We start from the raw sequence: 16,443 nt of genomic DNA, 5'->3' as shown, positions 1-16,443 counted from the left end.
GTAAAGACGCTGGCTGAGATCCTACCGGAAATACGTCAGCAGCGTTCGTGCATAGAGCCTATTGGCTTCACTTTGTCTCCGTTGAATCCAATGGGGTCGCTGTGTCCATTTCTTTTACTGTCTATGGAATGGCTGCTGCGGATGGAGAACAACGGTCTTTCGAATCGGCTTTGGCCGCGACTCTGGAGGACTTGGAGTTAAGTTTTTCTTTGAGAAAAGAACAAAGAACGGCACTTAAGTCATTCTTAAAAAAAGGAAGATGTGTTCGTAGTTTTGTCGGCCAGATTTAAAAGTTGAATCTATCAACTAAGCTCCGCTGTTGGGAAAACGCTCTGGTTGGTTGAAGCGCTGTCCTATTGTGTGCAGAGGGAATTTGAAAGACAGCCGTTTATCCCGCCCATCAGATTGACCGTGTCTATGGTGAGTTGCCAGACTAAACATCTTGATGTACGTCTGGCTTGCCAGGCTAAGTGATTTCAGTAATTTCACTTAATTCAAAATGACCACAATTAGCATAAGAGGTTGTCAAGTAGGTTTATGTATATTTTGTTCTTGCTTCACAATAGCATTGCACAATAATGAAAAATTTCCAAGTGATAAAAGTCAAAAGCAATATGAAACATCATTCAAGGCTATGCATAGCTTTAGTACACAGACTGATAAAGTCACACTTCATCTTTAAATATTGTTTTGTAAATTACAACTCTTACAGGTCAAACTATCTAGATCATAACTCCGCTTATCTGATATACATGACTGGTTATGTTCATATAATTTTATTATGTTGTAGGTTATATTGCATCAAACAAAAATATAAAATTATCTGTAATAAGTTACATAAATATTGCTACATTTCTCTTAAGGTCACAGGCTGAAACCTTTTGTGTTTTTTTAATTCTCAAAAACACACACAAAAAACAGAAATACAAATACATAAGCTTATTTATATCAGGGCATTTCAGTGTGAAATACTAGGAACTTTTATAAATGTTAAATTAAGGATATTAGCAGTGATGAGTGGTTATGTGAGAAGAATGTGATGGTGGATTATAAATGGTTATCCGAGGCCTTAGTCTCCCTAGGCCATTCCCATTTCCCATTTAAAGTGAGGCAGTGAGGAATCTGCCATCTGGGAAGAGTAGACGTCATCCACGAGACAACTCTGCTCCTCAGTCAGTATGTTCTTCCAGTCTCCGACTTTACCTGAAAGATACAAGGATTGTAGTGTTCAGATCATTATAAAAAATATATTTGATAAAATCACAGGTTTGACACAGAAGCACTATACACTGCCCAGACAAAACAAAGTTGCTGTTTGGATTTAAATAGGCAAATTCTTAAAGTCCCCCTGTGGTGAAAATCCAGCTTTTAATGTTGTTTATGTGTCTATGTGGTGTTTTTAATATGCTTTAAGGACAAATCATGTGTAAATTCATAAGTCGACACCATTGCTGAGTATTTTCTCCTTAAAACTGCAGTGAATCAAAGACAGTCTCAAAAACACGCTTTGAAATCGCTGGTGTTTCTGACGTCACAAACTACCTTGTAACCAATCAGATCAACGTGTGATCGTCAACCAGTGGATCTCTGAGCTGAGTGAGTGAGTGGAGGCGGGGCTCATTTGCATATTCATAGATCTGCGTATACTAAATGAGGCGAGGGTGTCGAGTTACATTCAAGATATTTTAAGGCATGAAGATTTTCAAGGAAAAACGCTTAAATATTTCATTTTGGTGATCAAAGATGAGTTTTTAGGGATAAAATTATTGACTACAGGGAGACTTAAAGCATTTGCCTATTTCAATTCAATATAATAAAAAGAGGACCTACAACATACTAATACATTATTGTGGGCTAAAAGCAGGAGTTTCACTTTCACTGTCCAACCCCTATAAACTGGTGGCATTTTTTTAAAAATGGTCTCCAATATGACTAATGAATACAGAAAAACAATTTCCTAGTGTTTTTCAATGAGTGATTTCACTTAATGCAGGATTATATACACTGACCAAATTCTTAAAGGAGTCATAATGTAGAAATTTCACTTTTTCACGAGAATCAATGTATGTTATGATTGCATAATGATTATACACTGGCCGGGAAGCCGATATTTAAAAGTGAAGCGTTTGTTTACCTCAGGGTTTGTAAAATAGGCCACGTGCACGCGCACGAAAAAACGAGATTTTGATTTCTTCCCCCTCTTGACGTCAAGACGGGGGAGGATATACCAAATATGGACACCGCAAACCTATGCCGCGGGAAGCCCGCCCCTCTCCTCCTCTCCCCTTCAGATTCAGTTTAGTCGACTCGAGAAAGATGGAGAAACCGAGTGTAGCCTACACTTGAGATGCTCTGTGGGTGACTGCCACAAACAACATGCAAATGTGTTTTATCTACCAAAAACGGACGAAACTATCAGGGAACAGTGGAGGAAATTCATTTGTAATGACGCTGTCCCAACAACTCTTTCAAGTGGCGTATCGTTAGGTGTGTGTGCTAAACATTTTACACCGGAATCATTTACAAATTTGGGGCAGTATCAGGCGAACTTGGCCTCGAAGCTCCGTTTGGGAAAAGGTGCCATCAGGGACTTGCCAGAAATTGAAAAGGTAAGACTGTGTTTTTATTGCTCTACTGTGGTTAACAAATAGCAGCTAACTGCTAATGCGGCTATTGTATGTAATGTTACCTTCGAGGTAAACACGGGGAATGGACTCTACGAATGCTAGGCACATCTTTCGACTTTGTTTTACACTAGCAGCTACAGTAGTGACGGTACAGGAGTCCATGCTCAGTGGCTAAAACTGTTTAAATGCAAGTATAACATCACGTTGCATGTCTAAAGAAGAAACATATTGAATGTCTAAATAACCACAACGTGAAACAAGGCAAAAACACCACATGATAGTAAAAATCTCAAAACCACTGTAAGCTGATAAAAAAAAAAACCTACATCTCCGTTAATGTAATCTACATTAAATAAAAGGTAAATTTATGTGGGAGAAAATAGCAACACACGTTTTTGCTCGAACTGATGTTAATGTATGTCTCAGTCAAAATGATTGTCTTTACCATTCAGAGACATCTTGATGTAGACGTGCATCCAACAACTCAACATCTTCACTTTCCAGCTCTGGTTCAGAGTCCGGCTCAAACATGTACGGTTGAATCCCATATGTCGCGGCCGGGTCGGGTTCTGACAACTTGCGCCATGTCAGTTTGTAATGATGCTGAAGTTACCTGCGGTGTCAACCCCCCTCCTTCCTGCAACCAATCAACGCGCCCCTCATTTGCATTATTATAATGACCGTCCACGACAGCCAAAACATCGCATCAGATCTCGCGAGACAATAATGCCTTTAGAAATAAGGGTCTGAGGGGCTCTGTGGTGATTTTTTTTCCACTTTTCTTTTTTAGAAGTGCCTGAAAGACTATAATAGAGCATTGGGTACCAAAGTTAAAACAACATTATGACTCCTTTAAGAGTCTCTACCTGGATCATTGTTGCAGTGATTATTATGTTTCTAGCATGTTATATGTTTATAACCCTAATTGATGGAGTGTGTAGATTTTCACTTCTTAAACAACCATGTATGAAGACACATCATGGATGATAATGTCAAGATTCATCAGGCTCAAACTGTGAAAGAATGGTTGCATAAAGAGGTGCATCAATTTTTGGGAAAGATCTTGTCAGTCAAGAACTGTTGCCAAACAAATAGCATTATAGAAACATAATAATCACTGCAATAATGATCCAATTTTGGGGCCCTATCTTGCACCCAGCGCAACTGACTTTGTACACCGACGCATGTATCATTCCTATTTTGCACCGGTGGCGGTTCAGTGAAAAGAGGAGGCGTGTTCCGGCGCAAACGTTCCCTGGTGCTATTTTGCAGTTCCAGAAAACAATTCCACTGACCAGGAAAAACCTAGTCTAAAGTTAGTGGCGCGTTGCGCATGTTATTCATATGCTATTTTAAGGGCGCATGCTTGGCCATAATCAATGTAGCGTGTGCACAATGCTCATACACTTTACTTCTCTCATCTACACACAGACGCAGCAGTTCCCATTTTTAAAAAATCATACATTATTACAATATTACCACACGAGGGAAATCATTGTGGTGTCCATGAAGATGTGAAAAAATAGGCATAAATCTAGCTTACACATTTACCCGAATTATTATACGCCTGTTTAAGCTAAGCTAATTTGGGTGTGTTTCTCCATCCCCAATGTCACTTCTCTGTGTTTTACGGCCCTGACGAGAACGTCGGTCTCCTCGGCTGTGAACCGCTCCTGGCAAATCTGCCGTTATAAGAGCAATCCGCCATGGAACAAGCGCGCCTGCTCTTAAAGGGAATGTGAGATGATGCTCTGATTGGTTTATTTCACGTTACGCCCAAACCACACCTATGAGTAATGAAGCTACTTCAGACCAACCCATTTAAGATTTGCGTTGGGCGAGATCCGCCCACAAAGTTACTTGCGTTTCGCGTTTGATACTTGCGTTTCAGAATGTTAAAATAGGACCCATAGACTCTTATGCATTTACCTATTTACAAATTTATTTTTATTTTTTAGCCGCGCAGTGTACATTTAGTCATGGTTGTATTAATTTTATATTAATTTTAAGCCCATTTGCCCCCGTGACATGATTATATACTAATGTTTGAAGAAAATGAGAAGTATTTACACACCTTTCCTCATGAACTTGCCCTTGCTGTGGTCCATGATCTCCTGAGGGATGAGGGTGTAGTTCACCATGGCATTTTCCTTCATGCTGTTGAAACTACAATACTTCTGAGCAAGCATCAGCTCATCCTCAGCTAAAGGGCACTGCAGGAATCGACTCACTTTCTGAAGAGCCCCATGAAGATCCTAATAAAATACAAATGTTTTAAACCGAAACTGCTTCTTTAAGTACACAGTATATGTGGCCACGAAATTAATTATTTCTGATAATGGTATCTTACCTGCCACATTTCCTCATATGTGATGAAAAGAAAGTTCTGAATATCTTTTGAGTGACTGGTCCAGCCCTTGACATGTTCAAACCAAGAGCCATAATGCACTGATGGATGAAAAGCACCATCAATTTTATAAGGAAAAGAAAGTGGAATATGATCCAATTGATGAGAACTCAAACTGGTAATAACTGAGTGATAATGTAAACTTAACTAACCTGTTCCCTTCAGGAAAGCACTCAGAAACTCAGAGAAAGAGCCTGGGTCAGGCAGAAAATTGGCCATCTTGTGGAAGTGATAATATGAAACAGCCACATCTTTGAGATTTCTGGCCACATATATAACCTGAGGAAAGTGTTATGACAATTAATTTTGCTTCATGTAATGTATGTGCTTACATGACAATAGTTTAGTGGAAAATTACTGTGTACTGTGTGCAAATGTCAGCTACGAGCCGAAGATGTCTTTGCAAAAAAAGGTGTTGCATGTCTACTCGACATCCTGCCATTTTCATTGCAGTCTCACCACTAATTACATCATTTCCACAGCACTTGACACTTGGCAAAGCTTTAATAAGAATACATGTATATTCAATTCAATTTCAATTCAATTTACATTTTTATTATTATCATTATTTGTTTTCTTTCTATTTTTTTTTTCTATTCGATTTTTTTTCATTTTATTTTAAGTTTTTATTATTATCATTATTTGTTTATTATTTTTTCTTCTCTTTAATTCAAGAATTTTTTTTTGTGGTATACTTGTACACGTGTTTGAGTGTGCACTTAATTAAGGTTATAAAGAGTTGTACCTTATTTCACTAAGTTTGTGCCTGACGAAGACCTGACGTTTGAAACATTGCAATACATACTTTTCTGGAGCAGTCACATCAGTGTGCGGATATTACGTTTGTTTTTTGGCTTTACAGATCGATACATGCATGTTTGCATGCATAACGTATGATGTATGTCTTTTAATGAATTATAAACTTCACATGAGTTTATAGAACTGGCTGTGTATGATAAACTCAGAGAGAGCAGAGAAATTTTGACTAGTTTCTTACCTGACACTGATGCTAGAATTGGCAGTTTCAGCGATTTATCCTCTATTTATTAATTTTAGAATTTTATGTTTTCATTCAATACCATCCATATTGAAATGAAACGAAAGATTGGTAGCTCAGGTTGGTCAAAAAACACACGAGGAGAAGCGTTAGATTTCTCAGAGGGCCGTCGAGTTTGCTGAAAAACACTAGGTAATTTGCTTCTGAAATTTATACTGAGGTTGTGTGAGAAAAACAGATTCAGATTCAGACGTACGCATGTGAAACACAATTTTCGGTAACACTTTATTTTACAGTGTCCTTGTTACATACATTACTTGTACTTACCATAGTAATAACAGTAAATTATGCATAATTACATGCAACTCAACCCTCAACCTACCCTAACCCTATAGTAAGTACATGTAGTTGCTTAATATTACTCAGTACTTAAATATATAATTACACTGTAACAATGACACCTTAAGATAAAGTGTAACCCAATTTTCTCTAACATCCTCCTGGAAAACTAGTCCCGCCCAAATATAGGGCAAATTTGTGTCTTGTCCATCACTCACCTTTGCGTGGGATTGTTTCAGGGCCGGGCCCAGCAGGTGATAAGGCAGATGTGTCGTGATAATGCGAGGCCTGCTGGAGAATTTCAGGACTTCAGGACAGTAGTACTGCTCAAGCCACGGGGCACGGGCCCAGTTGGGCTGATTTTGGGCTATAGTCGGGTCCCCTTTACTCAAAACTAAAGTGAGGATTTCCTGCATCCATGTGGTTCCTATGAGCCAAGGGAAAGACATGAATAATTATCTTGCCTGGGAAAAAAATGGTATGGTATGACGATATATCGTAACCACCGTATATAAAATGTCTATCGTTAGAGATTTTGCTATATCATGTATATTGCGGTATATAAATATATATAGCACTATTGACTGATGAAACGCATGAATGAGAACATAAAGAGCGTGCCTCATGTTAAAAAGAGTTATAAGAGCAATATAACCTGAAAAGTGCGCACAGAAAGCCGCCTCACATTTAGAAGGCGATTCGTGAATTTGGGACGTTCTCGATGTTTAAAAGTGTTATTAAGCACAATAAGCAGTGATAAAGAGCTCAATGCGGACTGACACACAGCGCAAGCACAAGTCTCTTCTCTTTCACGTCTTATTGCGCTTGAATGGTCGAATACTGATGTATGTGAACACAGCCGGTATGTGTATCAGTGTAATGGATCTGTACGTTTGGTCTTAAAGTGACAGTAGCCTAATAAACCTGCTGCTCTGTGTCATTAATGTGAATCAAACTAAACAGAAAATAACTTACTGCTCTTGTCTTGTTTTAGCTTTAATAAGGTTACATTTATATTTAATTCATACAATGAAGACAATGCAATTTTTTACTTTTTACATTTGATTATTACATTTCTGTACTAATTCTATCTACGCTGGTAAGGTGCACAACTGAAGATGTGTCGTAAAGGAGGAAACATTACTAAATGGTCACTAACGAAACCCCCCAACTTCGATGAAGTGTAATTGATTCGAATAGAATCACAATTCGTTAAATAAACCTATTGTACCTGAAAAACTTTTTTTGTTATATTGTATTTGTCCTATTGTTTGTAATTGGATTCTTTTTTCTTATTTTTAATAACAGAAATTAGATGAAATAACACAAATAATACAATAAAAAAACAACAACTATATCATGAAAATAAAAACAACAATAACTATATCATGATATATATATATATATAGCGTTATCGTGAAATAAAATTTCTCATATCGTGAAATAAGACTGGTCATGTCACCCAACCCCTAGCACAGAAATGAGATTAATCAAATACACAACCCAAATAAAAGAAGAACTAAAGATGAATAAAGAAAACGCATTTCATTATTACCTGATTTTGGGTAAGTGACAATTACAGTGTCTGTGTCCTGGAACTGGAAGTTGGTGGCATAACTCAGCGAGTCTTGTGTGTGCAAGTGCCCAGGGAACGTGATGCCGTGAAAGGTTTCGGTGACATCCAGTCGAGCCATGTCTGATCGTGTGTGAATAAATGTCTGCAGAAGAAATATAGAGCAGAGTCTGACAACGCTGTCATTCTGTCAGCTTATAAAGGAAGAGAAAACAGAACTCTTGTGTGAAAAAGGGGAAGTACACACAGAAACTACCTGAGAAACCGGTTACTATCAAAATTCCAGGTAAAAACTAGTCAAGGGAGTTGTTGTGTTGAAATGTACAATAGGCCATTTATCTTTACAAAGCCTTCTTATTACAAGATCATCACATCGTAGGACGTGAATGATGGTAGCTTGGTTTCCCTTTTGACCTTGTTAATCTTTGACAGTTTAAAGTTCATCAGTGATCATTCTATTCAGTGACAGTTACAATACAGTCTGCTTATATGACGTCAAAAATACACAGATTTTCTCCAATGATGGCGACAACTGGGTAACACTTTATTTTACAGTGTCCTTGATACATATGTTACATGTACTTACCATAGTAACAACACTATAATATATATATAACAGTATAGTAGGCCTATACATTATGCATAATTACGTGCAACTAACCCTCAACCAAACCCTGATCCTACCCTAATCGTATAGTAAGTACATGTAGTTAATTAATATTACTCGGTACTTAAATATATAATTACACGGTAACAATGACACCTTAAAATAAAGTGTAGCCGACAACTGTTTATTTTTTGTAACGTTTAAGGTCAGATGAAGATGAAGATGCAAAAAGGCTCCAAAATAATAGTGCTTAATAACATAATACAAACTCGGGTAAATCCACAGGAAAATGGCAACAACAACTACCGGATAATGAACTGCAAACAAAGAGGAACTTAAATATACGGCGGTAACGAGCTCAAGTGTGAACAGGTGTGCTAAAAACTATAGAAGCTTGTTTCCGCCGCAGAATAAAATTTTTTTAAAAGATAATTGCAACTTTTTATCTCACAATTGAGAGTTTACATCTCGCAACTCTGACTTTTTTTCTCACAATTCTGACTTTATAACACGCAATTGGGAGATATAGGGCCCTATCTTGCACCCAGCGCAATTGACTTTGTACACGGACGCATGTATCATTCCTATTTTGCACCCGCGCACAGCGGACTTTTCCCTCCACAGATGCACGTCGGTTAACTAAGAAATACACTTGCGCTCCCCGGGGCGGTTCAGCGCAAAGAGGAGGCGTGTTCCGGCGCAAACGTTCCCTCATGCTATTTTACAGGTTTAGAAAACAATTGCGCCACTGACCCAAAAAAAACAGTTTAAAGTCAGTGGCGCGTTGCGCATGTTATTCATATGCTATTTTAAGGGCGCATGCTTGGCCTTAATCAATGTAGCGTGTGCACAACGCGCATACACTTTTACCCAAATTATCATACGCCTGTTTAACCGAAGTTAATTTGGGTGTGTTTCCATCCTCAATGTCACTTCTCTGTGTTTTACGGCCCTGACGAGAACGTCGGTCTCCTCGGCTGTGAACGCTCCTGGCGTGCGCCTGGCAAATCCGCCGCTGTAATAGGAATCCGCTATAGAACAAGCGCGCCTGCTCTTAAAGGGAATGTAAGATGTCGCTCTGATTGGTTTATTTCACGTTACACCCAAACCACACCTATGAATAATGAAGCTACTTCAGACCAACCCCTTTTAGATTTGCGCCGGGCGCAAGAGTCATTTATCCCGCCGGGAAAATAGCAACAGCGCCCAAGACCCGCCCACAAAGTTACTTGCGCTTTGCGCTTTGACACGTTTCAGATCGTTAAAATAGGGCCCATAAAGTCATAATTGCATTATATAAAGTCGCAATTGCGTGTTATAAAGTCAGAATTGCGAGATATAAACGTAATTCTGAGAAAAAAATTAATCAGAATTGCAAGATAAAAATCGCAATTATTTTTTTTATTAATTCTGTGGCGGAAACAAGCTCTCATAAAAAAAAACAGACGACAACGTAAACGATCCCGTTCACAAGGATCTGCTAAAATGATTAAAAAGGCTGTATAACACATGCCAGGCCAGTAGTTGGCGATGTCACTTTGTCAAGAAACATCGCGTGAACATGTAATACGCATTTTAATTTATTTTTATATATAATTTATTTGACTTTTTAATTTGTATGTGATATTATTTTTCAGCTGTGCTTATTAATAAGTTTGATTGTAGAATGTTTGCTTAAAAAGTTTAGTATGTTATTTATCTGTATATAATTGTCGGGGCATTAAATGCTCGTTCGGGGATTAAAATGGCTGAAAATGGGCCCCATTTTGTGTGTGTTTGGCTCATTAGTCGGCTGGGTGCATATCAACTGACGTAGACTTGGATGGTATGATTATGGTTGAATATGTGTGTGTGGTACTCGAGTAGTACTCTAACAACAGTAACATCATTACTATATATTAATAGTCCATAATTATCATCATTCACACACAGGTTTAGGCTCTGCTCATACACAAACATAAGGATGCATAAACACCTGATATGACATCTTCCATCGCATTATCATTATGTATCTACTGTACATGACTTATAACATTATAAACATTATAACTCTACATGACTTACTATAACATTATAAACATTATAACTCTACATGACTTATTATAACATTATAAACATTATAATTCTACATGACTTAGGCTACTATAACATTATAAACATTATAACGCTACATGACTTAGTCTACTATAACATTATAAACATTATAACTCTACATGACTTACTATAACATAAACATTATAACTCTACATGACTTAGGCTACTATAATATAATAAACATTATAACTCTACATGACTTATTATAACATTATAAACATTATAACTCTACATGACTTAGGCTACTATAACATAAACATTATAACTCTACATGACTTACTATAACATTATAAACATTATAACTCTACATGACTTAGGCTACTATAACATTATAAACATTATAACTCTACATGACTTACTATAACATTATAAACATTATAACTCTACATGACTTATTATAACATTATAAACATTATAACTCTACATGACTTACTATAACATTATAAACATTATAACTCTACATGACTTAGGCTACTATAACATTATAAACATTATAACTCTACATGACTTACTATGACATTATAAACATTATAACTCTACATGACTTACTATAACATTATAAACATTATAACTCTACATGACGACTTATAACATTATAAACATTATAACTCTACATGACTTACTATAACATTATAAACATTATAACTCTACATGACTTAGGCTACTATAACATTATAAACATTATAACGCTACATGACTTAGGCTACTATAACATTATAAACATTATAACTCTACATGACTTACTATAACATTATAAACATTATAACTCTACATGACTTACTATAACATTACAAACATTATAACTCTACATGACTTACTATAACATTATAAACATTATAACTCTACATGACTTACTATAACATTACAAACATTATAACGCTACATGACTTAGGCTACTATAACATTATAAACATTATAACTCTACATGACTTAGGCTACTTTAACATTATAAACATTATAACTCTACATGACTTAGGCTACTATAACATTATAAACATTATAACTCTACATGACTTAGGCTACTATAACATTATAGTACAGCACCTTAAAACATCAACCTGCGCTCTTGACACACTTCCCACATCTTTTTTCAAAAGTGTGTTAAACAGTTTAGAAGCAGATCTTCTAGAAGTGGTAAATGCCTCACTTCTCTCTGGGAGTTTTCCAAACTCCCTGAAAAATGCAGTTGTCAAGCCCCTCCTGAAAAAGAGCAATCTGGATAAGACCATATTAAGCAACTATAGACCGATTTCAAATCTTCCTTTCATAGGCAAGATCATTGAAAAAGTTGTCTTCAATCAGCTGAACAAATTCTTGAGCTTGAATGGATACTTTGACAATTTTCAATCTGGTTTCCGACCGCACCACAGCACAGAGACAGCGCTCATAAAGATAATAAACGATATTCGCTTAAATACTGACTCAGGCAAATTATCAGTGCTGGTACTACTCGACCTCAGTGCTGCATTTGACACTGTCGATCATAACATACTTCTTGACAGACTGGAAAACTGGGTGGGGCTTTCTGGGATAGTCCTAAAATGGTTCAGGTCATACTTAGATGGGAGAGGTTATTATGTGAGTATAGGAGACCATAAGTCTGAGTGGACATCCATGACATGCGAAGTCCCTCAAGGCTCTTACCACAGCTATGCAGACGACACACAGCTCTACTTAGCCCTATCGCCTAACGATTACAGCCCCATTGACTCCCTGTGCCAATGCATTGATGAAGTCAACAGTTGGATGTGTCAAAACTTTCTTCAGTTAAAAAAAAAGACAAAACTGAAGTCATTGCGTTTGGAAACAAAGATGAAGTTCTCAAGGTGAACGCATACCTTCACTCTAGGGGTCAAACAACTAAACATCAAGTCAGGAATCTTGGTGTGACACTAGAGTCAGACCTTAGTTTCAGTAGTCATGTCAAAGCAATAACTAAATCAGCATACTATCATCTGAAAAATATTGCAAGAATTAGATGCTTTGTTTCCAGACAAGACTTAGAGAAACTTGTTCATGCTTTCATCACCAGCAGGGTGGATTATTGTAATGGACTCCTCACTGGCCTTCCCAAAAAGACCATAAGACAGTTGCAGCTCATACAGAACGCTGCCGCCAGGATTCTGAGCAGAACCAGAAAATATGAACATATCACACCAGTCCTCAGGTCTTTACACTGGCTCCCAGTTAAATTTAGGATTGATTTTAAAGTATTATTACTGGTATATAAATCATTCAATGGCCTAGGACCTCAATACATAGCAGATATGCTCACTGAATATAAACCCAACAGATCACTCAGATCATTGGATCATATCAGCTAGAAATACCAAGGGTTCACTCTAAGCATGGCGAATCTGCTTTTAGCTATTATGCCAGCCGCAGCTGGAACCAGCTTCCAGAGGAGATCAGACGTGCTCCTACAGTAGTCACATTCAAATCCAGACTCAAAACACATCTGTTTAGCTATGCATTTAATGAATGAGCACTGTGCCACTGTTCGTCCGACTGTTTGTACGGTATTTTATTAAATTTTTCTAAACTGTTTTAATTATTCTTATTTTGTTTTTATTATTTTAATTTCTTCTATGTAAAGCACTTTGAATTGCCATTGTGTATGAAATGTGCTATATAAATAAACTTGCCTTGCCTTGCCTTGCCTACTATAACATTACAAACATTATAGTTCTACATGACTTAGGCTACTATTGTCACGGACACACCCTCGTCAGCACCAGTTCCAGATACATTCACTCCACCCACTGGCTCACTATTCCCGGATTTCTGATTGTCATCACCTGCCCTCATCACCTGCCCTCATCACCTGCCCTCATCACCATCATCTCCAGCTAGTGTTGTTTTTGGCGGCCTGTTTTAATTTTAGTTTTAGTCTTTGTGTCAAGCTGTCGTTTTAGTTTTTATTAGTTTTAGTCACGGTCATACTCTTTTTAGTCTAGTCAAGTTTTAGTCGACGAAAACTGATGACATTTTAGTCTAGTTTTAGTCAATGAAAATTGTATTTTAGTCTCTTTTTAGTCATGCAATTCTATTTAACCCAGTCAATATAGAATTTCAAACAAGGTTATCTTATTATAGCCTATTTAGTATAGGCTATTTAGGGCTGTGACGGTGGCAGGTTTTTTTTACCACCGCGGTAATGGACCAAATAGCCTACCGGCGGTGGTTGGGGGGCTATTTAAAAAAATAAAAAATAAAAACTCGTTTTATATTTCCACACAAAGACGCGTGATATAGCCTACCACTCTGCGCTCTGAGAGGGATGGGACACGAGCAGGAAAGAGACCATCGATCTCTTTATGATATCATTTATTATTTATATAGATTAATTAGCATTGTCACGTAACATTACACAGCCGATAACTGTGTCATAATTGATAACGATCATAAATCACTGAACATAGTATTAACAGTACTCACTTTTGCACACAAATCCAATCTGAGGCTGATGACCCGTTCGCTCGCAGGCAGGACGTGATTTACTAAAGGTTCTGACAAAATGTTGATTGCTGCAGTCTATTAAATATATATATTTTTTTTATATCAGTTTGAATGAATTAATCAATGACTAACTATAAAGTCTTCACTTGTTTCATTATTAGATGGATCAGTGTTTTTGAACGAATCTCTTGAATGATTCAATGACAAACACATTTTTTAACAGTCACTTGTCGCCACCTACTCGCAGAGGTGGACAGTAATTTACTTGAGTACTGTACTTAAGTATACTTTTTGAGTATCTGCACTTTACTTGAGTATTATTTTTTCTGGAAACTTTTTACTTTAACTTCACTACATTTGAAAAGACAAATATCGTACTTTTTACTCCACTTCATTTCTGTCAAGGTGAGTAGAGATAGTAACGTCAGTCAGTGGATGATTTTGGTTGGAAATGAAAGTCAATTTGACGTCAGATAGACGTAAGAGCCCGACGTCGGGTTGACGTCAACATCCGACTTCGGACAGACGTTGGATTTTGGTTGGAAATGAAAGTCAGGTTGACTTTAGAACACAACGTCAGACTGACGTAAGAACCCGACGTTGGGTTGACGTCAATATCCGATGTCGGACAGACGTTGGATTTTGTTTGGAAATTGTTGGAAACTTTTATTCCTTCATCGAAGCAGAAAACCAGGAGACTTGAGATGGATCTTATAAGCAGAAGAGATTTATTCTTCCGAGTCTGTAGTTCAAGTCTAATCTAAATACAGTATTCATGGTAGTTATACACATTCAAAGAGGGGAGGGATTACATAGAGGCGGAGACTCTGAATAAAGCATGTTTAGAAAACACACCCTAGACACCCTAGGGTCTGGCCAATCCTAATTCAATCAGCCTAACGATTCAGCGTCTGGGGCTGAGGCCCCAAGAGCCATTTGGGCTCCGAAAGCCATTTGCAGAACAAAAGGTGAGATTCTCAGTGATCTGACTCATTTAACTTTACAATGGAAAAACAGGTCTGGCAGGAATCTCTGGCTGGAAACTCAATAATCATCTGAAATTAGTCTAAAATATCTCTGTTTATATTGGAATCTAAATTAAAACCTCAATGATCTGACTCATTTAACTTTACAATGGAAAAACAGGTCTGGCAGGAATCTCTTCCTGGAAACTCAATAATCATCTGAAATTAGTCTACTAAACTGTCTCAGTTTATATTGGAATCTAAATTAAAACCTCAAATGCTAAAATCAGAATTCTTCACCATAAGGTTTATGTAAGGAAGTATATCTGAAATAGATTCTTAAATTTGTAATCCTTCAAAATGAAAGTCAAGTTGACGTCAGAACCCGACTGATGTTGGTTTCTGACGTCAACTCGATTTTCATTTTCAACACACAATACAACGTCTGTCCAACGTTGGAGATTAATGTCAATCTGACGTTGGATTCTGACATCAACCTGATTTTCATTTTTAACGTTGGGTTTAGTCTTCTGAATGCGGATTTTGTCATTGTTTTGGAGCACACTAGCTTACAGTTAACTAACAGTTAGGCTAACATATTCATACTTAAAGCCCAAAAACTTTAAATAGGGCACTACTTGAGGGAACATTTGTCACTATTTGTCCGAAACCATTGTGGACGTTATTGAGTGCGGTTATTCAATCTCACATTCAATCCCACTACTGGAACTGTGCTCTAGAAATACATTTGATATTGATATGAAGATAGGTAGGCAGGCATAGATTCAGAGGCATACGGTACTGTAAGTATTACATACAACAGTTCAACAATAATAAAACAATCCATTGACATTTACATTTTACTTTTGATACTAAAGTACTTTTAAAAACGAGTACTTCTGTACTTTTACGTAAGTAAAAATAGGTCTTTACAACTTTTACTTGTAACGGAGTAATATTTGACCAGTAGTATATCTATACTTTCACTCAAGTAAAGAAGTTGTGTACTTTGTCCACCTCTGCCTACTCAGGTAACAATGTAATTCAAAAGTAGCCTGGAAATCCAGACCTAAATCTAAAAGATTAATGGTCTGGCGTCGACTAATGAAAATCGGCCAGCTCGAGGGGCGGCACCAAGCATGCATTTGAAAATCTCACTGCACGCAATTGGATAACACTACGACCAATCACAACAATAAACCCCAGCTACCAGCAGGCCGTATCCGGTCGGCAAAACAGCAAAAACGCCCTTCTTACAAAGGAACGATTCGAGCGGCGTCTTCTATTCCTCTTTTAGATAAAAAGCCAAGTCTAACTCGTTCATTGTAGCGCCCAAAGCCGTTTCAAACAACTGGTGTTCATCCATAGCCATCTT

At 37.3% G+C, this 16,443-nt stretch overlaps 1 protein-coding gene across 1 annotated transcript; it reads right to left on the bottom strand.

The window, feature by feature from the left end:
* Positions 1-516: 516 nt before the first annotated feature.
* sult5a1 (sulfotransferase family 5A, member 1) lies at positions 517-8,109 on the bottom strand. The gene is made up of 6 exons (XM_084404447.1): positions 7,926-8,109; positions 6,589-6,797; positions 5,187-5,313; positions 4,978-5,075; positions 4,702-4,882; positions 517-1,203 (listed from the first exon to the last, which is right to left on the bottom strand). Exons 1-6 carry the CDS (start codon positions 8,062-8,064, stop codon positions 1,079-1,081), a joined length of 879 nt encoding a protein of 292 aa, XP_084260573.1. The 5' UTR covers positions 8,065-8,109; the 3' UTR covers positions 517-1,078.
* Positions 8,110-16,443: the final 8,334 nt, after the last annotated feature.

Source organism: Rutilus rutilus (genome assembly GCF_951802725.1).
Source record: "Rutilus rutilus genome assembly, chromosome: 3".
NCBI classification, from domain to species: Eukaryota; Metazoa; Chordata; class Actinopteri; order Cypriniformes; family Leuciscidae; genus Rutilus; species Rutilus rutilus.
This window is presented reverse-complemented; position numbering and strand designations above follow the sequence as displayed.

What these genes read in the sequence shown, in the direction of transcription:
- sult5a1 (XM_084404447.1), bottom strand. Translation starts at nt 8,064, where the DNA reads ATGGCTCGACTGGATGTCACCGAAACCTTTCACGGCATCACGTTCCCT. An exon ending in TGAAACAATCCCACGCAAAG is followed by an intron (nt 5,314 to 6,588) that starts GTGAGTGATGGA and finishes CACTTTCCTCAG; the next exon opens with GTTATATATGTGGCCAGAAA. An exon ending in CATATGAGGAAATGTGGCAG is followed by an intron (nt 4,883 to 4,977) that starts GTAAGATACCAT and finishes GTATTTTATTAG; the next exon opens with GATCTTCATGGGGCTCTTCA.